General features: G+C 50.0%; 5 protein-coding genes across 16 annotated transcripts; 1 reads left to right on the forward strand and 4 right to left on the reverse strand.

Annotated features, from left to right (window-relative positions):
* Positions 1-616: 616 nt before the first annotated feature.
* Positions 617-5,536, reverse strand: LOC141566577 (uncharacterized). Its single transcript, XM_074311302.1, has 4 exons — positions 5,341-5,536; positions 3,945-4,016; positions 3,361-3,474; positions 617-2,833 (listed from the first exon to the last, which is right to left on the reverse strand). The coding sequence occupies exons 1-4, from the start codon at positions 5,534-5,536 to the stop codon at positions 1,539-1,541; spliced, it is 1,677 nt and encodes a 558-aa protein (XP_074167403.1). The 3' UTR covers positions 617-1,538.
* Positions 5,537-6,037: 501 nt separating this feature from the next.
* On the reverse strand, positions 6,038-11,161 carry RING1 (ring finger protein 1). Of its 4 annotated transcripts, XM_074311308.1 has the most exons (8): positions 11,141-11,161; positions 9,121-9,340; positions 8,724-8,874; positions 8,387-8,547; positions 7,870-8,085; positions 7,301-7,696; positions 6,775-7,048; positions 6,038-6,442 (listed from the first exon to the last, which is right to left on the reverse strand). In XM_074311308.1, the coding sequence occupies exons 3-8, from the start codon at positions 8,799-8,801 to the stop codon at positions 6,341-6,343; spliced, it is 1,227 nt and encodes a 408-aa protein (XP_074167409.1). In that variant the 5' UTR covers positions 8,802-8,874; positions 9,121-9,340; positions 11,141-11,161; the 3' UTR covers positions 6,038-6,340. The 4 variants fall into 4 exon arrangements, with proteins under 4 accessions (XP_074167409.1, XP_074167408.1, XP_074167411.1 ...); XM_074311307.1 differs by lacking the exon at positions 11,141-11,161 and having other exon boundaries at positions 9,121-9,347; XM_074311310.1 differs by lacking the exon at positions 11,141-11,161 and having other exon boundaries at positions 8,724-8,833; positions 9,121-9,241.
* On the reverse strand, positions 10,887-13,396 carry HSD17B8 (hydroxysteroid 17-beta dehydrogenase 8). Of its 6 annotated transcripts, none has more exons than XM_074311316.1 (9): positions 13,156-13,325; positions 12,653-12,870; positions 12,412-12,528; positions 12,164-12,256; positions 12,009-12,094; positions 11,736-11,788; positions 11,571-11,613; positions 11,235-11,309; positions 10,887-11,062 (listed from the first exon to the last, which is right to left on the reverse strand). In XM_074311316.1, the coding sequence occupies exons 1-8, from the start codon at positions 13,199-13,201 to the stop codon at positions 11,273-11,275; spliced, it is 693 nt and encodes a 230-aa protein (XP_074167417.1). In that variant the 5' UTR covers positions 13,202-13,325; the 3' UTR covers positions 10,887-11,062; positions 11,235-11,272. The 6 variants fall into 6 exon arrangements, with proteins under 6 accessions (XP_074167417.1, XP_074167414.1, XP_074167419.1 ...); XM_074311313.1 differs by having other exon boundaries at positions 11,736-11,820; XM_074311318.1 differs by lacking the exon at positions 12,164-12,256 and having other exon boundaries at positions 11,736-11,820.
* A 19-nt stretch (positions 13,397-13,415) lies between these two features.
* SLC39A7 (solute carrier family 39 member 7) lies at positions 13,416-17,662 on the reverse strand. 2 transcript variants are annotated; one of them, XM_074311300.1, is made up of 9 exons: positions 17,467-17,662; positions 17,122-17,388; positions 16,271-16,894; positions 15,981-16,149; positions 15,788-15,859; positions 15,497-15,646; positions 15,221-15,364; positions 14,831-15,027; positions 13,416-14,245 (listed from the first exon to the last, which is right to left on the reverse strand). In XM_074311300.1, the coding sequence occupies exons 1-9, from the start codon at positions 17,587-17,589 to the stop codon at positions 13,973-13,975; spliced, it is 2,019 nt and encodes a 672-aa protein (XP_074167401.1). In that variant the 5' UTR covers positions 17,590-17,662; the 3' UTR covers positions 13,416-13,972. The 2 variants fall into 2 exon arrangements, with proteins under 2 accessions (XP_074167401.1, XP_074167402.1); XM_074311301.1 differs by having other exon boundaries at positions 17,155-17,388; positions 17,467-17,589.
* RXRB (retinoid X receptor beta) lies at positions 17,345-25,395 on the forward strand. Of its 3 annotated transcripts, none has more exons than XM_074311305.1 (10): positions 17,345-17,452; positions 18,740-18,987; positions 19,340-19,496; positions 19,994-20,173; positions 21,439-21,611; positions 22,032-22,161; positions 22,362-22,494; positions 22,621-22,712; positions 23,733-23,838; positions 24,071-25,395. In XM_074311305.1, exons 2-10 carry the CDS (start codon positions 18,922-18,924, stop codon positions 24,216-24,218), a joined length of 1,185 nt encoding a protein of 394 aa, XP_074167406.1. In that variant the 5' UTR covers positions 17,345-17,452; positions 18,740-18,921; the 3' UTR covers positions 24,219-25,395. The 3 variants fall into 3 exon arrangements, with proteins under 3 accessions (XP_074167406.1, XP_074167405.1, XP_074167404.1); XM_074311304.1 differs by having other exon boundaries at positions 17,382-17,542; XM_074311303.1 differs by lacking the exon at positions 17,345-17,452 and adding an exon at positions 17,685-17,799.
* Positions 25,396-26,238: the final 843 nt, after the last annotated feature.

Genomic DNA, 26,238 nt, shown 5'->3' on the forward strand with positions numbered 1-26,238 from the left:
CATACTGCTTTATCCTGATATATTGCCTAATTTTCCCCCCTAGATATGTTCTGTTTTCTTAAATAGATTATAAGCTTTCTTATGGCAGGGCCAGGACAACTAGTGTATTAGAAGTGGTATAGATATAGTGAAACATCCATCGATATTCAAATCAGAAGATCCAGTTCCAGTCCTGGTTTTTCCTTTTGCTGAGTATATGAAGTTGACCTTTCCTATCCCAGACCCCATCTTTACAAATAAGAATGAGACTATCTACCTCAAAGGATTATATGAGGATCAAATAAAATATGAAATTTTTCCGACTATAAAATACAAAACACATATGATGAAATTATTCCTTCTTAACAAGTGATACCCTGTCTCATTCCCCTATTTCTATCTTCTATTCTCTCTCCAACTTCCCTTACTCCACACCCCCCCCCCTTTTAGTTTCTTTCAACCAGATCCTGCTATTGTACTTTTATCTTGCTTCTGATTTTCCTAATTTTGTCTCCCCATATTTGTAGGCTTCAATCCAAAGGAACATTCTACTACAGTCTTATTCTGATGGCTTATTTTGGTATGGAGGTGAGGCTAAGTTCTTTTAAGATTTTGCTATGAGAGCAATCCATTTAAATTTTGACAAGTTTTATCAAATCAAAAAGGTGTTTGAAAGTATAGTCTAACAATCCACCGAGTCTGTTGCACTAGAAGCAATCTAAGTTTGGAAGGGTTCATCATTTAAAGGTTGGCAACTGGGTAATGCTTTTTTTTGGGGGGCATGGTAATAAGAATTGTCAAAGACATGGGCAATGGCAATTTCTGAGCTACATCACTGGAGAGAGCATCTACAATATGGAAATCACAGGTTTTCTTTAGAATATTAGTAATGCAAGAGAATATAAGCAACTGGAAAGGGATAGCCTGATTTGCCTGTATTCTTGACTCAATGTAACTCAATTTAAGATCTGGCACCTTTAGGGAGCTATAGTCAGTGTAGATCACATTGTCAAAGGAAGTTGTGGAAAGTACTTTGGTACCCATAAAAGACAGAATCCCAGGTAGCCTCTAAAGCATCATGGGATCAGTCAGAATTAAAGGGATGGTGGTTAAGAACCAAGTGCAACTTCTGAAAGTATTAGTGTGATTTTTCTGTATCCCTGGCAGGGATTATCACAGGGATTCAGTTTACCTTCCTTGAAGTTTTCTGCAGAGATCTGTAATTGCCAGCTGTTCCTGAGACAATCTCATCAAACTCTTTAGATAAAGATGAAGAGAGAAAAGAACAGGGAGCTTACTCTCTTTTGGGGAATACTTTTCCTTAGGCACAGGGAATCACCCCCTAGAGGAGGTGATCCTCTAGGGCAGAGAGAGAAGGAGGGCACTTAGGGGCTCTCACTCCTGGCATGGGCACAGGGAGTTGGTTACCTGTTCTCTGAGAAAAGACAAGGGAAGAGTAATCATCTGGATAACAAAAAAGTGGCTGCTTTGGGAGTCACTATAGCCAAAGACAGGGCTGGAGTAAGACTCAGTTGCTCCAACCATAGGGAACAAATCAATCACTCTGGCTGAGAGAAAGTTTCAGTCACTTGGATAGTACCTCCAGATTCCTTGGGAGATTCCTGGCTTATGGAAATTGCCTTAATTGACAGCACAGGGATCCCTCCAGGCCCACAGTCCTCATTTCCATCCTCCTCACCATGTGTGGCACGGTGTCGGAGCAGGTGGGAACTACGGGTAAAGCCACGATCACAATGCTCACACCTGAAGGGGCGGTCCCCAGTGTGGCCACGGTAATGTTGTGCCAGGTTGGAGCTATAGCGGAATCCACGCCCACAATCTGGGCAGCGGAAGGGCTTCTCACCAGTGTGAATACGCTGGTGCTGGACCAGTCCAGAGCTCTGACCAAAGCCTTTGCCACATTGACTGCAGCGGTATGGTCGCTCCCCGCCATGGCCACGCTGATGGCGCCTCAGGTTGGAGCGGTGACCAAAACCCTCCCCACACTGGGTGCAGTGGAATGGCTTCTCCCCACCATGATGGGCTGCCTGGTGACGGACCAGAGCCAGAGCCTGAGGGAACAGTAGACCACAGTCAGCACAGGAATGGACAGGAGGAGGTGGGGGTGGGGGTCCTGTGTGGTGGGTTTTTCGGTGTGCCACTAAGCGAGGGTGTTGGCTAAAGCCACGTCCACACTCCCCACACAGGTATGGCGTCTCTCCTGTATGTGTACGAAGATGGCGAGCAAGATTGGCACTCTGAGTGAAGCGCTTGCCACATTCAGGACAGGGGAAAGGACGTTCACCTGAATGGGACTTTTGGTGGCGGATAAGGCTGGGGTGACGGCCAAAACCTCTGCCACAAACAGCACAAATATAGGGACGCTCGCCTGTGTGGACAGTGGCATGTTGTAGGAGCCCAGAACTCTGGGAGAAACCCTTGCCACACTGGCCACATCTGTAGGGGGGGTCAGGCAGATGCGTACGTCGGTGCCTGGCCAGATGGGAGCCATGTCGAAAGCTTCGGCCACACTGACCACAAGAATAGGGTCGGTCACCTGTATGGGAACGCAGATGCAAGGCCAAGTGGGCACCCTGGGCAAAGCACTTTCCACATTCAGGGCATGGGAAGGGGCGCTCACCAGAGTGAATCAGTCTATGGCGGGAAAGGTGGGAGCGTCGTGAGAAGCAGGAACCACATTCAGGGCAGGAAAAGGGTTTTGGGGGTGGGGGTGGGGATGCTGGGGGTGGAGAGATGGTTGAGTCACAAGGTATAGCTGGTAGTGGGGAACTCTCCAAGATAGAAGGAAGGTCAGGGACTGATTCTGCCTCTTCTTCTTCCTTGGTCCTCATGCCTGTGAGACAGACAGTGATGAAATGAAGGAAATATAGAGGAAGAAGAGGAGAGTAGTGCACAGGAGAAAGGTGTGGTTTAATCCCTAGGAAATTGTTTTCCTCCCCTCTGTGATATAGTATTCCTGAAGGGATATGGAGGGGACCAGGCATCTCATACAGCAAGTTGTATCCTTGGAGGCACAAGGAGAAAGGGATGGGGCAGGGGGCAAAGGTCAGCCCTCTCTACTGATGGCAGGGGTAAGAACTTTGATGATTTCTGCTAATTACTGGAGAACAAGAGTATGGTTTAGGATGGTGAGGGGCCATGTAATACGGTGGGAAGACTGATGGTTTTGGCACTGGAGAACCTCAGACTCTTGCTCCTGCCACTTTCTAGTCCTTTGGCTTTGGGCAGATATTTTCTTCTAAATCTTGGTGACCTCCAAAGTCCTTTCAAGCTCTAAATCTTGGAGCTGATAATTCCCTCTTTGGGATATAAGGAGGTGAAGGAAAGGCAAAAGGATATTTTTCCATGCTGGTTACTCACCTGGATAGGATTCTTTTGGGACTCCCATTTCTTCAGATTCCTGAGATCCTGGACCCCATGGCTCATTCCCTTCCTCCAGATGAGGGATCAGTTCTGGCTTAGGGAATGGAAATCCTGGGGCAAGAAAGCAAAGACAATTTTTGTCTAGAAAAATTTCCCCTCCAAATCCTCCCTCTAGCTGAATCCTAACCATTCTTCAAGGCCCAGTTCAAGTCCTCTATGAAGTCTTTCTTTTTCTTTTTTTTTTCATGAAATCTTTCTTGACTACTCATTGTACTATCGACTTCTGTAACTCCTCTCTCCCCAAAGGCAAAAAACCACATTTTTTAGTGTGTTCTTGTATTCTTTGCATCTGGTACAGATACTTGCAAATTAAAAGTGCTTGATAAAAATCTAATTGCTGGGTTCAGGAAGACTCAGGAGAAGGGAAGTAGGATGCCTGAGGGTGAATAGAAAAGAGCTAGGGACCTCAAAGAGTGAAATGCTTGCAGAGAGTACAGAGAGATCACCTCTCAATTTGACATTTCAATTTAATTCCACACCCCTAATAGAATAAATGTCAGAATGGGGAGGAAGGTACTCACCCAAGGAGATGAGGTCCCTGTAGCTCTCCCACATGACATCGCCAAAATACACAGCCACATCTGTGAAAGTCACTGGCATAGGGGGGGAAGGATCAAGGTGACGAGTGGAAGACAACGAGAGGGAAGGTGGGGAAAAGTGAGAAGCAGGGAGGAGAGAAGCATGGGAAGATGTAGGTGACATAAGAGCTGGAGGAGAAGGGGAGGGACGGGGACCAGGAGAGGAAGGGGAAGGGCAGGGGGAAAGGGGAATTGTGGGCTGCGCCAGGATGGAGTAAGGGAAAAGGACTGGGAGGAAAGAAAGGACCACTGGGAAGTTAGGTTTAATGAGAAGGGGAAGGAACACAGTCTCTGGAACCAAAACAGAGAAGAGGGAAATTCCACCACTTTTTTCCTCATGTAGATCTAGTCCTTCTCTCCCCCTCCCCCCACGCCCACCTGTCTCCATATCATCCAGCATTCCCGACCGCCGCTATGAAGTTAGCAAGCTCAGACCACTCTGAGGCACCAGGTTCAGGTTGAACAAACACCACCTCAGCTCTCAACCTAGTCCCATCTTCCTGTCCCCCAACATGCCAGAAACACTGCGCGTCTCATCCGGAAAGAGGGAAAGAAGGCAACCTGGGGAAACGGGATGCCCAGAGAGGTGGAGGCTGGCTTGGCTGCAGGGTGCTGAGAACGGGAATTTGGATGGCTTATTAGGAAGCTGGGGAGGTGCTGCCTGGCTTTGAGGTCCGGGGGCTGGAAAAGGGTAGGTGGTCATTCAATGACCCTCAAAACCAGAGAAGACACATATAGAAGGGTGCCTGGAGCCACGGGGATTGTGGATATTGGGAAAACCCTGGGAGAGCGCCCGGGGTCGTTCCCAGAGACATTCCCGGGTACAAGAATTCGGGGAGGGGTCTGTGACATTGAGAGTGCCACCGGGAGAGTTTTGGCAGTGGGGGTCTCTAAAGGCTGTCTGAAGGTTATAGTAAAGCAGCTGTCCCACGTTCAGGACCCGACACTAGAAAGGTCCTTGATCCTGAAGCTCCCCAAGGGCTCGGGGCTGTCTCCGAGCAGTGTACGAGTCTGGCTGAGCGTTCTCGGTATTTAGGATCATGCGTCTGAGAGGGCGAGTACTGAGGAGAAGGCACAGGGCTCCAGCACTGAGAAGTTTCTAACCCTGAGGGCCGGGGGCTAGAGGAGGTGTCTGTGGGATGGGCGAGTCCCTGTATGGGTTAGGGGAGAGGGGATCCTGGCTCTCGGAAAGACCTCGGGCAGGGGAGGGTCCCTGTATGGAAGGTCCACAGTATAGGTCTCACGGGTGTGGGAGTCCCTGGTTTTGAGGATCCCAGGGCTGAGGAGGATTGACAGCTGGGGCTGGGGCATTAGGGAGAGGACCGGGCGGACCAATTACCTGCACCACCAATTCGACTGCCAGCCAAACAGCGGACTGAACTCAGGCACGGGAATTTGGGGACGGGGACGAATGAAAGGAGTAGCGGAAACAGGAAGTGAGAGGCAGAGGACCCGAAGAAGGGGCGGGAGGCGGGGGGATCTCGAGCCCTCCCAGAGCCATACAGCTTCCTACTAGACTTCCCGAAAATGCGCATCGAACCTTGCCACTTATCAGCCCCTGCAACTCTCCCGGCTCTGGAGCCCACATTCCACCCGTCGGGTAGGAAGAAAGGAGAACCAATGATTTCCACGCCCCTCCCCCCACTATCTGGGGAAGTAAAAACCACAATCCCCATAGGCCTTCGGGACAGTAGCGTTCTAAGGTCAGCGATGCCCTACTCTGAGGCCTCATGGGAACTGTAGTCCTGACTACTGCCCCTCTTAGATGTCCTGGGAGGCGGAGCGTCATGGAGCTGTGACTGTGACCAAGGACAAGGGACGCAGAACAAGCAGGGCAGCGACGGCATCTGCTAGCCACTCTAGTTTATTGGGGAGATATTTGAATCTCTTCCACTTTGCTTCTTCCGGCTTTCAAACTGTATTAGCGACCTGATTTTTCCCCACGGAGGCAACACTCAAAATTGTTCATGGTCGATACTATTTCCCCTTTCTTCTTTGGCCCATTCTCCCTCCCCCAACACACAGGCAGACACAGATTTGAAAGAAAAAAAGCAAATGCGTTGTTGGTGGGAGGGGAGGTTTTCTTCCCTCCAGAACATCCCATTACAGAAGGGAAGTGACTGGTGAATTAGAAAAGGAAGGAATTGGGGGTGCACACCCCAATCTGTACAATATAGAAGAATCTGATATAGACACTTTATATAAAAGCCATTTGTCCTCATCGGTGTCCTCTCTCCGGCTGGCCAGGCAGGGTAAGGGAGTGGGATGGGGGGGAAACACAGACCTGGAGGCGGAGCTAGGACATACACACAGAAGCCCTATAAGCCCCATCCCTTGGGTCACTTGGGGTCCTTAGTTGGGGCATAGCACAGCTCCAGGGGTCTGGACACTTTCCAGAACTTCTCATTCACCAACTCCAGGGTCAGTGAGCCGTTCAAAGTCTAGGGATATGAAATAAATCAGAAAGAAGGTGGAGGGAAGGGGAGAAAAGAGTGTTAAAAGGAGGGGGAAAAAAAAAAAAAAAAAAAAAAAAGAGGAGTGATATGAAGAAAAATCTCCAAGTATGAAAAGAGAAGAGGGAGAGGGATGGGAAGGAAAAAAAGAATAAAAGAGGAAGGTAATGGGAGATAAATGGAAGGACAAGGAGAAAAATGGGAGAGAAACAGTATACAGAAAAACTGATTAGTGACAGGGTGAACTGAGCATGTTTTATCTTAAACTTTTCTCTTGTTCCCAATACCTCCCCCACAATTATTCCCTTCCATTCTCTCACCGTAAAAGCTCCTCCCCCAGGTGCAATGTAGATGGTATACTGCTTCTCACTGACACCCTCCAGGCTGGGCAAGGCTGGCTCCTCTGTCCCATCAGTTCCTCCAGTTCTGGGTGCCTCCCCCCCACCTCCCTCAGGTCCTCCAGCTTCTGGGACTCCTCCACCTGGCGCCCCAGGCTCCCCTGCCTCTTGTTGCTGCCTCCGTTCAAGTGCAATCCTTAGAGCTAAGTACTTGGAGAGGTGATCAACTGTGGCATTCCCTGTTGTCTTCACATATCTGAGGAATTGGGGCAAATGATCAGTGAAAAAAGCAAAGGACTGGTGAAACAGGAAATATGATATATTGAAAGGGCTTCTTGGGGGTTTCCAGGAAACTGTTTAAAGTTTGGAAGAGATCATGATTTTGGGGGAGTCAAAGTGCTGGATGGAATTATCCTCAGGACTGGACAGGAAGCCCTGTGACTTTGGGATATCCCTTTTGGTCCCTGGTTCCCCAATTTTTAGACAGTTGCTGAGGGGATTTCCTCACCTAGTCTGACTGTATTCTCCTTTTTCAACCAGCAGAGGATGGGGCCGGAACACAAGCTCGATCTCTCCTCCTGGCTCAGGAGGACTGGGGGCCCCAGGTGGGCTTGGTGGACCCAGGGTCCCTCCACCCAATGGGGCACCCCGGTCCCCAGAATCCTCAGAGCCTGCTCCCCCACCTATACCTCCAGTAGCCCCACCCCCTGTTCCTCCACTGTTACCTCCCACAATCCCTGGCCGAGGTCGCTTGGGGGCAGGTCCAGGAGTAGAGTCTGGGGCAGAATCTGAACTAACATCTTCCCCATCCCCATCTCCCTCTCCCTCACCAGGGTCTCCCTCCCCACCACTCATTGTTGTTGTCTGGTCTGACTCTGGCATTGGCCTTCTTACACGTTGGGCCCTGTAGAGGCAAAGAACAACAATTAGAAATCAGTATGTGGGAAGACTAAGCAGTCAGAGGTCAGGTATTAGGCCAAAAAATAAGAAAGTGAAAATCATTAATTTTTGCCTATTCCATGTCCAGAAACCTCCCAGAATTTAGCATCTAGCACTTCAGTATCGTCACTTTTATACCTGTGCATTGCCTGCATTCGGAGCCCCTCCTCAATGCTAGAGCTCAGGGCTTGCTGGTTATGCAAGCGGCTAAGCCGTATAAGGACCCGATCCTGATGGGCCTCATATTCCTCTCGACTTGGGTAGATTTTGGAGATTAGTGCATCAAAGTTTGGATCTGGCCGAAGAGACCGCTTTGATACCAGTTTCTTCCTACAAGTAGGGCACTCTTTGTTCCTGTATTGAGTTAGAGGAAGGAAACCACTTACAATACAAAATGGTAACTGGAAGGTTCTGTTACTTTTTCACACACTAAAAAGTGGATTAGAAGCTCATCTGCAGACATGGAACCTCACCATCCTCTCACAGTCACCCCCCATCACACACTCACCCCCCCCACCACACACACACACACACACACACACACATACACCATACCACACACATGCACCACACACACATCACCCACACACACCACACACACTCACACACACACACACACCCCGCCCCTCCAATTCCAGCAAGCATCTCCTGATACCCGCTGCGCAGAGCGGTGACAATGCAGTCTGAACAGAAGCGATGGAGACACTCCTTTGTGGTCATGGTATTCTTGAGCATGTCCAGACAGATCGGGCACATGAGCTCTGAATGGAGGGATCGTGGGGAAACGGCGATTTCGGTGCCATCCATGATGGCCTCCTGCAGAAAAGGAAGACAGACAGATCAGGATTGAGAAGCACACAAAATATGTAGTCTCCGGGCCTCCTACAAAGATGAGAACTCGGATACAGGCAAGATGGGGGAAGTTAACAGTAAACAGTAGAGGATGCAGTGCGGGGAGAGGTGTGTGTGAGTGGGGATTCCCCCTTCCTCACCTGTGGAGTCCGATGTAGCTCATAGAGACTTAGTTCCCACGTTTTGCTGGCGCTCTGTGCATTTGCTGGGGTCGCCATGGTGACAAGGAGCCGACCACCACTTCGGAGATCTGGGGGTAGACAGGGCCACTAAGGAGCTGCAGGAGTTTTCCTGGGGGTGGGGATGAGAGTGAGGGTGGGGGTTAGGGTCCACCTCCCTTCGCCCCGCCCCTTCTATACGCGCCCCAACCCCCGAGGCCCCGCCCCCTTACATTTCTTTCCCTTCCCCCTCCTCTTCCCTCCTCCTTCCCCACATCCCGCCCACCAGCCTAGGTTTCTCTTCCTGGGTTCCTCTGCCGCCAGCGTCCTACCCCATTCCCTGTGCCCTATCGTCGTGTACTTTCCGGGCCAAACTCACTCAATCCTCGGTCCCTCCCACTCAGGACCCCGGTCCCACCGCCGCCGATACATCTCCCGGTGCCGCCATGGCTGGGGCGCTCGGGCCCTTGCGTCACTTCCGCCTCCCCATTCCCTCCCCTATCTGACTCCGAACCATGGTTACGTCACCGGGCTGGTCAGAACGCGGGTGGAACTTGGATGGAAGGGGTGTCTCCCCCCCCCCTTTCGCACACGTGACACTTGCCCTCCACGTGAGGGTACGGGCCAGTGTGCTGCCTTCTGGATCCACGTGGAGCTCCTTCCCGATGGTCCCGCGGGCCGGAGACGGGACGGGACGGGACGCACCTCCGCGGCTTCCTGCACCTAAATGCACTGGGAGCAGGGACACCCTCCTCCCGGGGAGGCCTCCTCTTTTCGGAGTGGGCTGGAGCGGGGACCTCGCCCGCCTTCCGTGGGAAGAAGGCGGAGCGGCCCCAAGCTGCTGGAGACTAGAAGGGCCCTCCATCTCTGCCCTCCAGCCCTCCTGCCGCTCCTAGCCCACGCTTATCTTTGTCCTCATCTCTCGTCCCTCCCCCAGTACAAGCGCCCCCGGTCCCTCTGGCGCTCACGGAGTCTTCACTCCCTCCCACTCGCTCCGTTTTAGGGACTCGCTTCTTCTGTGTCAGGCGTCCGGAAGTCCCGGTGTCCGCGCCCCCTCTGCGAGGCGGGGGCCCGCGGCTCCAGATGTCCAGACCCAACTCTCGAGGGCCGGAGCCACGAGAATTGCGTTTGGACAATCAGGAGCCGCGGGCCGAGCAGGGTGGTTACTAGGGACAGAGAACCCAACCTATGGAGGGCCAGAGTCTGCTGTGGTGGGTAAGGGGGCCGCCCCGGGGGGATGGAAAGACTAAGATAAAGAGGAGAGCCGAGAGAGACCTGGATGTGTCAGGGGATGGGAAAGAGGGGAGGATGGGGAGGCAAAGATAGGGAGGGGATCCTAACTAAAAAAAAGTGGGAGCAGGAATGACACGGGAGGCGGAGAGGAGCCTGGACCTCCTTTCCACTGGAGCAGGTACACATGGAGCAGAGATCAAGTTGGGGACCGAGAAGGGGAATCTGTGGAGATGGGGGAGTTGTTCTTCCCACACCCCAACTCCCTAGCCCACCCTTTTTTGCTTCAGTCCCCCCTCCCTTCCGAACCCACCACTTCCCTGTCCTCTCCTTCGTCCGTGGCCAGTCCTTAAGTGGGCTCCAGAGGCTATTCGCCCCTGGCCCCCTCATTTCCCCTCCCCATTACCCCTCCTTTCTTCTCCCCCTCAGTCCCTCTTTCATCCCCTCTGGCCCCTTTCAATGGCTGGTCCCTTCCCCTAATCCTGGCCACCTCCTCTAATCCCCCACCCCCTACTATGATCTCGAGGCTGGCAGCACTATTGTGAAACATCAAGAAGAGGGGGGAGGAATAGAAAGGAGACAGAGAGAAAAAGGATGGAAGTTGAGGCATATATTCCATAATGTCCCCCTTTACACCAAGGCCAGAGTCAGAAATATGCCTTCATCCCAGTACCCCCTGTAGGACACAGGGATGGGAACAATTAGGGGGGTAAATTCTGGGCTTGGGGGCAGTCTAAAGGAGTGGGGACAAGACCCCCTCCTTCTGCAGGCCCTGTATCCCACAACCTTTCCCTTTCACACCCGGTGGCTGGGGTTGCCCTGGGAAACGAGCCAGTGAATAGGAACAATCCCACCAGAAGGGAAGGAGGAAATGGGGAGGAGTCTGAAGATTTGGACACAAGAAGAAACCAGAGGTGGTACAAAGATTTGAAATTTATTAGGGTTACAGAACCCTTTTCATATAACTTGTCTCCCCAATATAAAGTTGCTGGTCTCCCATCCTATATTTGAATCTTCCTTTGTCTGACTGTAATACTGCTTGGGGGAAAGATGTGTCCTTGGACTCTGTGGGAGTTACATGAAGAGACCTCCTGGAAGGATCAGAAATAGAGAGAAAAGACAAGAGCTTGGAATAGGATTTCTCTAACCTCTCACTTCTTCACCAGTACTTCAAGACTTCCCCAATCCCTAAGAATTGTTTCAGAGGTATCCATTAACTCCCCAATTTATTGGGTCCTGTTTCCAATTTTCTTTTAATCATACCAGTGACCTCCAGAGTGGTCCCTGTTATGTATCCACTGTCATCTGATGCCAGGAATGCTACCACATCTGCCACATCTGGGGAAAAGGTTCGGACGTCTTATCACTGCTGCACATTGTATCTCAGAAGTATTACCCCCTCCCCGCAATAACCAAGACAAGGAACAACCATAATACTTAACTTCCAACCTTGGGGCCACCATCTCACAAACATCCTAATCCTTGTGTCTAAGGGTATCTTTCAGTCTCCACTTACCTAAACTTCAATTTCTATTTCTCCCTTGCACTTATTCTTTCCCTTTCCATATTTTCTACCTTTTCTTTACCCTTGTTTCTCACCCTCTGGAAGCCCCAGATGGCCCATGGGGATTTGTGGAGTTATCTGAAAGTAGAAAGTTTAAAATTATGATTAAGTAGTTTCTCTGTCCTGGGTCTTGTCCAGAATTTTCTCTATGATAAGGTTTGATAAATGGTGAGGAAAGGGAGAGTTTAGGTGGCCCCTACCTTGTCCAATATTTTCTGTGGTACTTTCTTTGTCATGGGTGTTATGATGAATCCTGGAAGAATAGAGTTACAGCGGATTCCATGTCTGTGAGGAGGAAGAATTATCACTAACCTCTGCCAATTGCTAATCCCCCATTCTGACACTAGCGATTGCCAGGCTGGCATCAATCTATTACTATTAGCTGATCTGGGATCAAGCATATACAGGTGGCAGTTACTTTGCTGCTGTAAAAAGCAACCAGCTTAATGATCCCTCTCGTCACCCAAGCTAACCGTCCAAGTTCTCGAGCCACACTTCTGGTCATTCCATCCACTCCAGCTTTGGATGCCGCATAGTTTGCCTGACCCAGGTTCCCCACCTGTGGAAAAGTCATGGTCAGAGATCACAGGGGAGGTCTCTCCTCCCATCTGCCTTGTCCCAGGCTGACCTTTCCTATGATACTGCTCATGTTGATCATGGAGCCACCACAGCCACTGGATACCAGAGCTCTAGCTGCAGCCTGCATGACCAAAAAGGTGCCCTGAAAATGAAGGGAAAGGATGACAAAGGCACTGGGGTGGTCACAGTATTCAACACTTCCCTTATTTCGGGGACCCTGTCTCAATCTCTCCTAAGCAGATAAATTCGGTCAAGGTCAGGATGACCACAGGATATGAAAGAATCGCTGTTCAAGACCTTGAGGTTGACAGCAATGACTTCATCCCAGTAATCCTCAGGCATTCGGAGCAAAAACTCATCCCGAATGATTCCAGCACAAGAGACCACCACAGACGGTGGGCGTGAGAAGCAGCCCTAGGGGAAGCAGGAAGGAGAGGAGATTACTGGCAGCGAAACACAAAAACAGACTTAGACACACAAAAGCAATTGCTTTTTCCTTTCCCATTGGACAGCGGAGCTGCGCATGCTCTGTTCTCACCTGGATTTGCTCTATTACCCCGTGGGCGGCTCCGGCCTCGGCCACATCTACCTGAAAAGCAGCGTGATGCTTGGGAGCGGCCCCAGCCTCTTTCTCCATCACCTTCAAAAGCCGAATAGTCTCCTCGGCCTCTGCCCCATTCCGGTCACTTGCAGCTATTAGCGCTCCTTCCCTGGCCAGGCGCAGGCTGACTGCCCGACCGATGCCACTGCCTGCACCTGGGTGGTAGGGATAGGAAAGGAGTACAAACGCATGGTCCTAGCGTGCCGAGTCAAAAAGACGACCCAGGCATCGGAGGTGGGAGTACTCGGAGACCGCGCCAGCCCCTGACACTGGGCAACTGACCCAAACCTTGGAGCCTGACCAGAGAAGAGCGGAACTCTGGCACCTAAACACTTTCCTGGGAAACACTTTCTCGCGATCCTCGCGTGTCTCCCCCTCCTCACCCCTCCCCTCCCCCAAGTCGGGAAGGCGGATGGTGGAGTTTGATTAGGTTCCCTAACCTGTGACCAGAGCTAACGCCGAACGTAGTCGAAGCTGGGCCGCCATGGTAAAGAAAACTTCGGCCCCCAACCAATGGGAGCAGAGAAGAGGGCGGGGCTGAGAACTTGAAGCCAATCATAGAGAACCGAGGCACATTAGTTCTCTGGAGCAACTAACAAGAGTTCTAGGAGACTCCAGGGAAGAAGCGGATAAACTCTCCTAGTACCATAGGCCGGGGTACACATCCATTCCTTCCCCAAAATTAAAACAAGAGACCAGATGGGATAAAAGAGCCGATGCCTTTATTTCAGGTCACTACCTCTTCCCCCAATCCCCTCCCCCCCATGATATAAAAAAAGCAAAACCTAAACAGTTATAAGATCAATAACAAGACTTCCCTCTTCCCCACTCCCAATCATTACACACGATTGATCTTAATCCTGACCCCTCCCCTCCATTCCTCGGTCTAGGGCTCTGAGGCCTATGAGAAAGGCACTCCCTCACGAGAGATGGGAGGTGCAGCTGGGGGCAGCTTAGTCCCTTGAGAACAGGGATGGGGAACACAGTGCCGTGAGTCCTCACTGTGTGGCTCCCTCTTCCTTCTTGGGGTCAATCACATTTAGTTAAAACCTAACTCAATTCTCAATACTACAGTCATTCTTGCCTCTCATTCTCAAGACTATTGTTCCCTGAAACATTCAGCCCGACAGGGTTAACTCAAGTTCGCTAACCCTCTAGACGTGTCTTTCTAGTACTTGGCTCCTTCTCCCTTTGGCTAATGTCCCCCATCCAGGTGACCCTATTCTTCAAGGTTTAGGGGGAGGGGTCTCCCACCTCTCATTCAAGGTAGGCAATCAAAACCATCATAGCAACTCCACCTAACAGCCCCAGAACCTCCAGCAAGGACTGCAGGGGAGAAGCCTCTTTCAGTAGTTCAGGCAATACAGACACAGTTGCCACATAGATGAAACCACCAGCTGTAAATGGGAGGACCCAACCTGGACCACTACCACCAGCAGCACTGTTTGCCTGGGATCCTCCTTCAGCCAAGAGGGCACAGGTTGTGCCTGCTAGGGCCCCCAGTGCTGTAAGCAGTTGAAGGCCCATTGCCTGAAGTAGGGATAGGGGTTTGAGGAAGAGAAAGAAAAAAAAAAAATAAAACTTTCAAAATCATCCCTGAGAAGGAATAAAATGCAAGTTAATGTACTGAAGCTTGTGGAAAGGCTTGTAACATAAACGCGAGAAGAGGGACTTGGAGCATTTTGTTTCTCACAGTCTAGAGCAGGGGTTCTCAAACTATGGCCCGTGGGCCAGATGCGCCTCTGAGGACGTTTATGCGGCCCTGGGTTATGGCAAATGGGCTGAGGGGCGTAGACAGAGTGTGAGCTTTTGTTTTTACTATGGTCCGGCCCTCCAACAGTCTGAGGGACAGTGAACTGGCCCCCTATTTAAAAAGTTTGAGGACCACTGGTCTAGAGTCTAAAGAGATCAAAAGGGAGAAACAATTTCTATACCAGAGAAAAAAAGAAAGTACAGAGACTTCTGCCTGAAACAGCAGAGAAACAAAGATATGGAGAAGCTAATTTCTCAGGATTATAAGGAGGTGATGGGTGGGGGGTGGGGGGTGGGGGTGAGAGACAGAGGCAAAAAGAAACAGATGTCTATGGAATGTTCTTGATTCCCCCAATCACTGACCTGCCTCTTGCTGCAGCCAGACTGGACAAGGATGGCAAAATCCCCAACTTCATGGGGTACCTCATGTAGCAGGACAGTTAGTGTGGTCAAAATCCCTAGTCCCCGGCCCCCTCTGAAAGAGGCCCCAATTGCTAGACCATCCGTGAAGTTGTGAGCCAGGTCCGCAGCTAGGTTCAAGTATCCAGATACACGCAAGTCTGGACGGGAGAAGCAGGGAAGGTGAACTGAGTAAGATACTCCAAACTCCCTCAGCCACTTCTATAGCTCCCATGTTCATTCAGACATGACCTTAAGATAAACAATAACTAAGCATAGTGGTTTGTGAAAATACCACCCCCTTCCCCAAGCATTCTTTTCAGAATGTTTCAGGCATCATTCCTGTTCCCTCACCTGAACCCCCTTTCTTCTCTTCAGAGTTAAGCTGTTTTATTGGACCATCATTCAGTTCTTTCCCTGCTCCTCTTCTCTTCCTTACTTCTCCAATCTCTTTCTTTTTTTCTTCCTCATCTGAGCTCTGTTTTTCCTTTGAGAGTTCTGAGGAAAGAAGAGTTTTCCCTGTTTCATTCATAAACTCTAAACTAGGAAGACTCCTAGATTTCCACCACCATCCTGAGATCCCAAGGCAAAAGAATGCATTGTAGAGTAAGTGGCATTTCTAAATCTTACTATGTTGCCCATGCTTGGGTCCATGTCCGTGTCCGTGTCCGTGTCCATGTCCATGTCCTCCCTTCACATGTGTTACAAACTTTTCCACCACAAGAAAGGCAACAATTCCACCGAGAACCCAGAGCCCAATAGAGAGAATTGGGCCTTGGTCTGAGGGCAGAGAAACAGAAAAAGCATGCTAAGAAATAGGCCCCTGAAATCCCCTTCACATGAAGTTGGGGAAAGTGGGAGAGATGGTTGAATACCCTCCACTTTCATTCCCTTCTCCCCCTTCCCCAATTCCCTCCTCACGGCTATGGGAGTGTTCATGTCCTGGCCTTTCATCAAGATGATATTCTAGATCTCCATGATGAGAATGAGGTTCTGAGGAAAGATCAGAAATATCACACATTTGATATAAACATCACAGGTACCAGGGAGACTCAAGGTGTGAGGCAGAGTAAGACTGAGAAGAAGTTATAGCTAAAGGTCAGAGATCACTCACCCAGGGCATGGGGTATGAGATGAAGGAAGGCATCTCCCAGAAGTCCCCCAGAGGCAAAGCTGAGTAAGATCTGCAGGAGTGAGCGGTGCTGGGGGGAATTGGATTCCACAGGTACAAGAAAAAGAATGAAAAATGGAGCCGCTGAGATCAGCACTGTTGCCCCCAGAGCCTGGTAAGTATAAGTTTGGGGTTAAGGAAATAAATCATGAATGTAAGTTAATTATAACATAAGGGTAAGATCCCAACCCCTGCAACCCTTCCACTAGCCCCATTGTTTTCTGGGAACTCACATATGCCCAAAGACTGACAGTGTCCAAGTCCTGCCCACTGCCTAGAACCTCAGAATCCCCTATGCCTTTGGGGCTTTGTCCATATGCATGAGCATGGCTGTGTCCATGGTCATGAGTGTGACCTCTATGATGGGGTCCATTTCCTTCATGTGAATGCCTATTGTGCAAGGGGTCAGCCTCATAATAAAAGCTCTCATGTGTGTGGCCGTGGTGTCCTGGTGTGTGGCTGTGACCATGATGGAAACCATCATGCAAATATTCATGGCCATGATGCTGGAAATCTTCCTGACCATGACCACGATGGTAGAAATCTTTGTGCAGGTGACCGTGGCCATGATGATGGAAATCTTCTTGGGAATGTCCGTGGTCTGGATGGTGGAAATCCTCATGTGAGTGCCCATGGCCCGGATGGTAGAAATCCTCGTGTGAGTGTCCATAGCCAGGATGGTGAAAATCCTTGTGTGAGTGCCCGTGGCCAGGAGGATGGAAATCTTGATGCATATCTTCATGCAAGTCTGCGCGGCTCCCAAATCCAAACACCAGGAGCTCCAGGGCAACCCAAGTCACCAACCCCACAGCCCTCCAGCATCTGGCTCCAGGGGCTCCCAGGGCCATCGCGATTACCTACAAAGAGAGAGACAGTGATTCCTCTGGCTCCATCTCACGAGTCTATTCCCTAGTGTGGCTGGTTTCCTAGCCCCCTACCCATGGTCCTTAGAATGCCTCTTTCAGACTCCTTCCCCGCCCCCCTTCCCCATCCCTCTCCGGGCTCTCCGATCCCTGGGAAAAGCCTCCTCAGTCTCCAGGTCTTCCGGCTTATTGTTCCCTCTGGGCCACCGTCTCGATGGTACCTGGGGGAGGATACGGGGGCTGAGAATGCAAACCGAGGCTGGGGTCTCACGGCTCCGGAATCTCCTCTCCCCTCGATTCACACAGACGAACGTGGCACTCCCGCGATCCCCGATGCTGAGAGAAGAGGAAGTTCCACCCTTTCTCCGCCCCTTTCTTTTACCCAAACATCGGCTCTCAGCTGCAGCTACGGGGATACGCGTCCTTTGATACGCATGCGTGTGCGGAGGAAGTGAGCCAGCCGGAAAGAACGGAGCGGCCTCCTCCACCTTGGTGAAGGGCGGAAACTAGCTCAGCGGCTTCCTGGCCACGGTGCCGCCATCTTGGTTTAGGGTAAAGAGAAGTACCTTGTTCCGCCAGATCTGGCGCCCCATCCCAAGATCTTGGCAGTCTGTTATCCTTCTCTTCCGAGCCCAGAGCTCCGTAGGTGCCTTCCCCCAAGTCCTTGCACACTTCCTTCTGGGGACCATGCCATGGGCAGCTTTGCCCTCTCCATCGATCCTTCTCTAGCTCCCATGCCGCAGGGCAGTGTGGGCCTGTGGGGGAGCGTGACGCGAAGCATTGTGGGGCCGGGACCCGGTGGTAGCGGCGGCGGGTGGAGGTGGCGGCCGGAGAACAACAAGCCCCGGAGCCGGAGCCGGGGGAAGCGGGACGGGACGGGATGGGCGACAGCGGGCGGGGTGAGTGGTAGGCAGGGTAGAGGCGAGCGGGGCGCGGGGGGGAGATGGGGGGCGGGTGAGCGACGGTGTTAACTGCATGTTTTCTTCCCCTTCTACATCCACCCTTGGGTGTCTTTGCCTACCGTCTCCCCTCCCCCTCCCCTGCCGAACGCCCCGTTTCGGGATAATCCAAATGTTGGGAGGATCTTGCTTACCATTAAACCTGGAGCCCCGCGGGACGGAGGAGCGCGGCCAGCACTCTGTCTCACCGGAGAGGGATTGGAGAGAGGGAGGACCGGGGGGCGGAGCAGGTGTCAAGGAGGGGTCAGCACCTTCCAGTCCCCCGGGGCGAACCTGACCCCGAGCTCGGGCTGCAGTGGCTGCGGTGGAGGGATTGCCCTGCGCTCCCCGCGGCGGGACTGGACAGGCTCCGGGCGCTCCCCGCCGAGTTCGGCTCTCAGGGGCCAGCTCCTCGTTCTATTCCCCGGGGGTCATTCCTAGCGCTGCCCCATGCCGCCAAGTCACCTCCGGAGAAGGTGCAGCCCGGAGGCCCGGCTCCCACCAGCCTGGCCCTTCCCGGCCCTCACATGCAGTGTCCCTTTACGTTGGGTGCAGGCCTTTTCCCAGTTCAAGAAAAAGCGCTTGTCATTTCACTTCTCCTCTCCCTTGCCTCCTCTCCCCCTCCCCCCAAGAAAATCCAGAGCGCTCGGCAATTTCCTGCCCAAAGGAGGGCCCTGTCCCTGGTCCTGGTCTGGGCAAACCAAAGTGCCTTCGTTGGGGGGGGGGGGGGAAGTTTAGTGCCTAGTCCCAGTGCCTACCACAGGGACTCCACATAGTAGACTCTAAATAAATGTTGAATTTGAATTGAAGTAGTTGGCCAGCTGAAGACTGATTATCTTTTTTTTGTTGTTGTTTCTCGAATCTTTGTCTCTGTTTCTCTCTTTCCTCTCTCCCCATCCAGACTGTAGAAGCCCAGACAGCTCCTCCCTGAGCTCATCCCCACAGCCTCCTCCCCGGGGGGGCCCTCCCCCTTCTCCTGGGCCCCCCCTGGCTCCCCTACCCTCTGCAGCTTCCTCCCTTCTAGGAACAGGAGGCCCATCCCAACTCCCACTTGGCTCCCCCTTCCCTGTCATCAGCTCCTCAATGGGGTCGCCTGGGCTGCCTCCCCCAGCCCCTCCTGGACCCTATGGCCCTGTCAGCAGTCCCCAGGTGAGCTGTTGTGATTCCATGATCCTCTTGAACCTTAATGTGATCCTTGACCTTGGTTTGAATTTCCCTATAATCTGATGATCTTTTATGCCAACAGACCCTAGTGTGAATCTCTGAACGTGATCCATGATGTCCCCAGTCCTTTTTTACCCTTCAGTCACTCTTAAAGTTGACAATTGTATTTTGCTCCCTTACCTTTCCCTTCCCATCATCCTTGGATCTGTACTCAGTCTCCTCTGCCCTCTTTTCTACCTCAAAATATAGACAGATCACATAAGAAAAAATTAGATTTAGGCCATTGTGACTTTCACCACCAGCCCTCCCAACAGGTATCACTGTGATATCCCCTCAGATTAACTCCACAGTGTCACTCCCTGGGGGAGGGTCCGGAACCCCAGAAGATGTGAAGCCACCACTGTTGGGTGTTCGAGGCCTACACTGTCCACCTCCCCCAGGAGGTCCAGGGGCTGGCAAACGTCTTTGTGCAATCTGTGGGGACAGGAGTTCAGGTATGGTGTCATGGGGTCACTTAAAGCTCACAGTGGAGAGAAGGGCCAAGCCATAAGGAGTTTGTGGCAGTTAGAACTTAAATGACTAGTGATCATCCAAGAGGCAGAGAACCAGTCTGGTGAGAGCTTTAGGACCCAGGTGGGTGAATCTGTCCCACAGATTATCTGGCTAAAGGTTAAAGATGGTAAAGAAAAGGCTGCATTGATGTATATGAAGTAATGGTGTTAGAATGAGATGACATGAATTTGAGACCTGGTTCTTTTATGAACTGGAACTTGGCCTGTGTGTAAAATGGGTGTAATTGAACGTGCATTTGGCTGTAAGTAAAGTGTAGTACCCCTGGGTCCTGTCCCTATTCTTGTTTTAGACAGCACCGTGGGGAGCATGTTTGCAGGGGTTCAGAAGGGAAGATGATTAGTCTTGGAATCTTAGGGTGGGCAGTGTCTCTCTCTATTCCCTTGTGACCCTGTTTCCTCTTCATTATCTGCCATTCTAGGCAAACACTATGGGGTCTACAGCTGTGAAGGTTGTAAAGGTTTCTTCAAGCGAACCATCCGAAAGGACTTGACCTACTCATGTCGGGACAACAAGGATTGCACTGTGGACAAGCGGCAACGGAACCGCTGTCAGTACTGCCGCTACCAAAAATGCCTTGCCACCGGCATGAAGAGGGAGGGTAAGAAGACAACTTTTTCCAAGCTAATACAGTTCCCACTCCTCATTCCTTGGCCTTCTTTCCAGTTCCTCTTCATTGAAGTTATGTGAGGGAAGTGGATTAAGTGTCCACTAGCTTGTATTTTACAATCTCAAGAGTCAAGCCAGAAAGAGAAAGAGAACCACAGTAAGGAAACTATCCCATCTGCCCCTTTCTTCCTCCTGAACCATGCGTTTTCTTTCCTCATTTTCCCATCTAGTTGGTCTCCCCCAAAGATTCTGATCTTGTTTCTCTACTTTGTCTCAATAGTTTTTTAGGGGGTGTATAGTCCCTCTGGAACTCAGTTAGCCAGGTTGGCTCTTTGACTTTCTCTGTGGTTCTGCCTGCTCTACCTACTCTATCAACCACTACTCTCTAGAACAGATGGCTTTTCTGACCTTTTTCTCTATTCTTGCTGTTTGTTCTTTGGTCCTGTGGTTCAAACTTTTCTTCTCTTTGACTCTGAGGAATTTTTCTGTCCCCAGGTGGTACAAGTTTTAAAGAGGCTTGGGGTAGTCTTATATCTTTTTTCCTTTATGATCTGAGAGTTTCACTATAATGAATTCAAATATGTCAATTCTAGAAGGCACCTTAGAGATCATCCAGTCCATACTTCTCATTTTAATAGATTGGGAAACAAGCTCATCAAGGGCGTAGTGACTTGCCCAAGGTCACGGAATCAGAACAAGAACCTGGGTCTCTTGAAAACTGCAAGTTCTGACATTTTTTCCAAACATGAACCGATCAAACAGTGATATTTTTCCTAAATTGTACTGGGAATCATTTGACCTGTGTTCTGGTACTGGCTCTATTGCTTACCTGGTACATGATTTTTATCACTTAACATCTCTGAGACTAAGTTCCCTCACATATAAAATTGGAGTCATGGTACCTTACCTACCTCATAGAATTGTTGGGAGGATCAAATGAGATAATATAAAAATGCTTTTTGAAAAACCTACCTAAATAAGAAAATGTAATGATCAGTTGATCATATATATATGTTTTATATAGTTTTTTATATAGTTTTTCTGCCTTTGTTAGGTGACCCCTTCTTCTCATTCCTACTATGTCCTTTACCAGGTCACCCATCCCTATCTTATCTACATTCTCTAGTTACCTTGTTGGTTCTCAGGTATCTTAGTTTCCTACAACCCCCAAGAACATGTTTGACTCTTATGCTGATTCCCCCTTCCCAATAATCCAAGTCTGACTTCCCATCCATTTTTCTTCCTCCACCTCCCCAGCGGTACAGGAGGAACGTCAAAGGGGCAAGGAGAAAGACGGGGAAGGGGAGGGGGCCGGGGGGGCCCCTGAGGAGATGCCTGTGGACAGGATCCTGGAGGCTGAACTCGCCGTGGAGCAGAAGAGTGACCAGGGCGTAGAAGGGCCCGGGGGGGCCGGGGGCGGCGGCAGTAGCGTGAGTGACCAGGGAGAGACCCATCCTCTCAAATGACATTGGGGGGGAGGGTGTTCTTGAATATGTCTGAGGTCCCCCTAACTCCCATTAATCCAAATAGTAATAATTGAAACAGGAATTCCAGGGTAGGAATGCTTAAGACACATAAGCAAGCTTCTCTCTTAACCCCAAAGTATATTCTTCCCCTCCTTTTCAAACCCTCTTCCCTCTCCCATCCCTCATTTCCATCCCAGCAATAAGGAATAAAATAGAAATGTAAATGATGGGAAGACACTAGCCCTGGTGGGGGGGAGAGAAAAGGGTCCCGTTGGGCATTGGGGGAGGGAGAGAATTATGTAAGGAGTGGTTCGTTCTCACAAGAGAATGTGAGAATGGGTTCTAATATTTCCCCAACCTTTTGTATACTCATTTGTACTTCAGCCAAATGACCCTGTAACCAACATCTGTCAGGCAGCAGACAAACAGCTGTTTACATTGGTTGAGTGGGCAAAGAGGATCCCACACTTCTCTTCTCTGCCCCTGGATGACCAGGTCATCTTACTTCGAGCAGGTCAGTGATTTCTATCATCTGGTCTCAGTGACCTTTTGACCCTGACCCAACATGACCTTCTGGCTTCCTGGGACCTTTACCTTAAGTCACCTTTAGATGGACTAAAATTGTCCTGAGTAGGGAAACTCACTGCCCCCTTCAACTTCAATAACTCCCTAGCCTGGTCTCTGGCACCTGACCGAATGGCCTCTGCCTCTTAGGCTGGAATGAGCTGCTCATCGCTTCCTTCTCCCATCGTTCCATCTCCGTCAGGGATGGCATTCTTCTTGCCACAGGACTCCATGTTCATCGAAACTCTGCTCATTCAGCTGGTGTTGGAGCCATTTTTGATCGGTCAGTGTTTCCTGGGGCACTCATGGACTAGGTAGTTGGCTGGTACGGAGGAGGATGTGGGGTGATTTTTTTTGCTGGTTGGCTTCCTGAACTGGATAGAAGTGTGACTCCCATGCCTTACCTTAGGGTGCTGACTGAACTGGTGTCCAAGATGCGTGATATGCGAATGGATAAGACAGAACTTGGCTGTCTGAGGGCAATTATCTTATTCAATCCAGGTAGAGAGATATACTTGTGTATGAAATACCCCTATCCCTCCTTCCCCCAATCTCAATCCCCAAATTACTTAGAGACCTCCCAAGTAATCAAGTGCCCTCTCCCTAAATATAACTTTCCTGTTATGGAACATTTTGCAGTAGTGGAAAGAACTTCAGCATTTAAAGACCTATCATTATTATTATTCAGTGTTAGCTTTGGCAATAAGAGAAGAAAAAGAGATTAAAGGAATTAGAAATAGGTAAATAGGAAACTAAATTATCACTCTTTGCAGATGATATGATGGTATACTTAGAGAACCCTAGAGAATCAATTAAAAAACTACTAGAAGCAGTTCACAACTTTAGCAAAGTTGCAGGATACAAAATAAATCATTAATATTTTTATATATTACCAACAAAGTCCAGCAGCAAGAAATATAAGGAAAAATTCCATTTAAAATAACTGTAGATAATATAAAATACTTGGGAGTCTATCTGCCAAAGTAGTCAAGAACTATATGAATATAATTAAAAGCATTTTCCACACAAATAAAGTCAAATCTAATTTCTTGGGAAAATATCAAGTGCTCAGAGGTAGGCTGAACTATATAATAAAAATGACAATATTACTTAAATTCATAAAGATCCAAGCTTAAGTCCTAGATTTTCCAGTTTCTAGTTATGTGATCTTAGACAAGTTACCTCTTTGTGGACTTCAATTTTATGTATAAAATGATAGATTTAGACTAGATGATCTCAAAGATCTATCTCTAACATCTTCTGAATTTCAAAATGTATCCTGTTAGCTTGGATGGGAACAGATGTCCTATTTCATAACCCAGAGACATTTTTTTCTTTCTAAAGACATGGAAAAACAAAATAGAGGCAATACTTGTAAAACAATGCTAAATGTAGAGGTAGAGGGGTCCCTGAGAGTGATAGGGGGAGGACCCTTGATTGTGGTATTACTTTTATCTTCTTCTTTCAGTTGTTTTCTTCACTTAATCCTCTCCCATTCTACTTCCTATTTCCTTCCTGCAGATGCCAAGGGCCTGTCCAACCCTGGAGAGGTAGAGATTCTGAGGGAGAAAGTCTATGCATCTTTGGAGTCATACTGTAAACAGAAATACCCTGAGCAGCAGGGACGGTGAGATGGGAGGGAGATAAGGCAGGGAAGAACCCTGGAAAGTATTTGGTAATGCCAGTAATGTGTGTGTGTGTGTGTGTGTGTGTGTGTGTGTATGTGTGTGTGTGTGTGTGTGTGTGTGTGAGAAATTGTCTGTCTTTCTCTCTCTCTCCAAACATATTTTTTGGAGGGATTTCTGATGTTCTTTCCTTATTCTGACCCACATCTCCTCTACTCTTCTCTCCCATCCCAGGTTTGCAAAGCTGCTCCTTCGCCTCCCAGCCCTCAGATCTATTGGCCTCAAGTGCTTGGAGCATCTGTTTTTCTTCAAGCTCATCGGGGACACACCCATTGACACCTTCCTCATGGAGATGCTAGAGGCTCCACACCAGCTTGCCTAACTTTGATAGAGGGAGGGAGGGTGGGAAACTCTCCCCTGAAGGGAGGCTGGAATGCAAGATGGGCCCTAAACTATAGGAGGTGATGGTGGGGAAGAAATCTTCAGGACTTTGGAAAGAGAACAAAACTAAACTGAAACCCCCAGGGGGGTTACAGCAGTTCATCTGATACTACCATTCGAGGAGACCCTAGAACTCTGAAAGACATGGGGTGGTCCCTGTCTTCAGCTTGCCTGGTCCTCTAACTTATAGGGGGATATCCATGGTTTGAACTGAGTTCTCTTATTGGTAAAGGAATCCCCCCATCTATTTCCCTCAATACAGCACCGGGGATCTGCTGTGCTTTTCTCCGAGGATCCCCTGTCTGGGGGACCTTTTGAAATCTTCCCCCTTCCTCCCCATTTTTTGAATAAGACATTTGAAATGGGGGCTCTGTTTTTCACTCAGAGAAATGGACACTGGGGGGCAGGACCCCTCCATGTGATGATGGACATTGGCCATGATACTCACCTCTCCCTTAGGAAGACATGGAAAGACTGTGGGAGATGATAATAGTGACATCATAGCCTTGCTTTTCACATCCTTTTTATGGCCATTTTCCTTTCTAGTCAGACTGAAAGAGAATAAGATGGGGAAGAAAATAGACTGGCTTTTCCTGTCCTTGATTTGCTGAGGTTTTACAGGAAGAGCCAGAGGTTAGTCTCAAAGTTCTTCCCACTAGTGAGAGAGAGACATTTTAGGGAAAGGGTGTAGGTTGTATCCATCCTTGAGGATCTCCAAGCATGAGTGATTTTCCTCCCAAAACTTCTTTTCTACCTGCCCAATCTAGTTGGGCAGCCAAACCAGAAAGAAAGGTGATTTGAATAGGGAGCTGTTCAAGAGAGGTTTTTGAGATGATACAAGTTATCCTTGACATCCCCCCCAATTCCTGATTACACCATCTACCCCCATAATCATGTCTTCCCAGTACTCACATAATTTTTTTTGCTCTGCCCTCCCTGACTGGGAAAGCTGATTTGAGGAGGCAGGGTTGCTGCAGGGATTGGAAGAAAGTGTCAATCCCAGGGAAAGGGGATGGGGTGTTTTCTGGGGCCTGCATGATTCTCTAGGTTCCAGCTGTCCCGCAGGACTCCCCCCCCCAAAAAAAATGCTTTCAAATTAAAGCCGCTGCTTTTCTGGATATGGGGGTCTCTGTGGGGCGGGGCGGGTGGAGTGGGGGAATAGGGACTAGGAAAAGGATGTTGTGTTGTCCATATGTGGTGATTTCAATAATGGGAGAAAAATAACCATTCCGATTTCCCTGACGCTGCGGCGTTTCCCTGGGGCTTGAGGGGCCGGGACAGGGTGGGAGTGGGGGGGACAAGGAGTGCTTTGTCCGGGGGTGTGTGTGTGTGTGCCAGGTTAGGGGCGGGACAGGAGACCGTGGAATGGAGGGTGTGAGTGTGGAGAGTCAGCTTTCAAAGGCTCCTTGTTTCCCTGCCACCTCCGCTCCCCTCCCCGGCGGAGGCGGTGGCGAGCGGATAGTGTCTGCTCTATCCCAGTTTTTCACCCGGCGCACCGAGGGCGCCGGGTAGACCCTGGCAATGTGCACCCCGCTGGTGCAGAAGATCCCAGGACAGCAGCACTTGGTCACAATCCTGAGCCCATTTCTCCCAAATTCTTTTCTGTCCCCTTGTATGAACCTCCTCTATCTCATTTCTACTACTCAAAGTTTTGGGGATATGTGCCTTGGTCTCTACCCTGCAACTCTCGGACTTCTGGTCTCTTGGAGTCCTCCATACTTTCCGTTCTCTAGTACCCTTGATTCTCCGAGCCTCTGCCCTTTCAAGATCCTGCCCATCACTATCTTTAACTTCTATAAATACCTGGACTCTGTAATTACCTCTGCGGGCAGGGGCGGGAGTGTATAACTATAAAGAACTAATTATAGGGGAGACCCCGCCCCCTGAAATCCGGACCCAACCCGCCAAAGCGGGATTGGAAATAGAATTCCTGGGTTCTCAGAAGGGAGGGAGAAGAGGAA

The sequence above is a fragment of the Sminthopsis crassicaudata genome, chromosome 4, assembly GCF_048593235.1.
Source record: "Sminthopsis crassicaudata isolate SCR6 chromosome 4, ASM4859323v1, whole genome shotgun sequence".
NCBI classification, from domain to species: domain Eukaryota; kingdom Metazoa; phylum Chordata; class Mammalia; order Dasyuromorphia; family Dasyuridae; genus Sminthopsis; species Sminthopsis crassicaudata.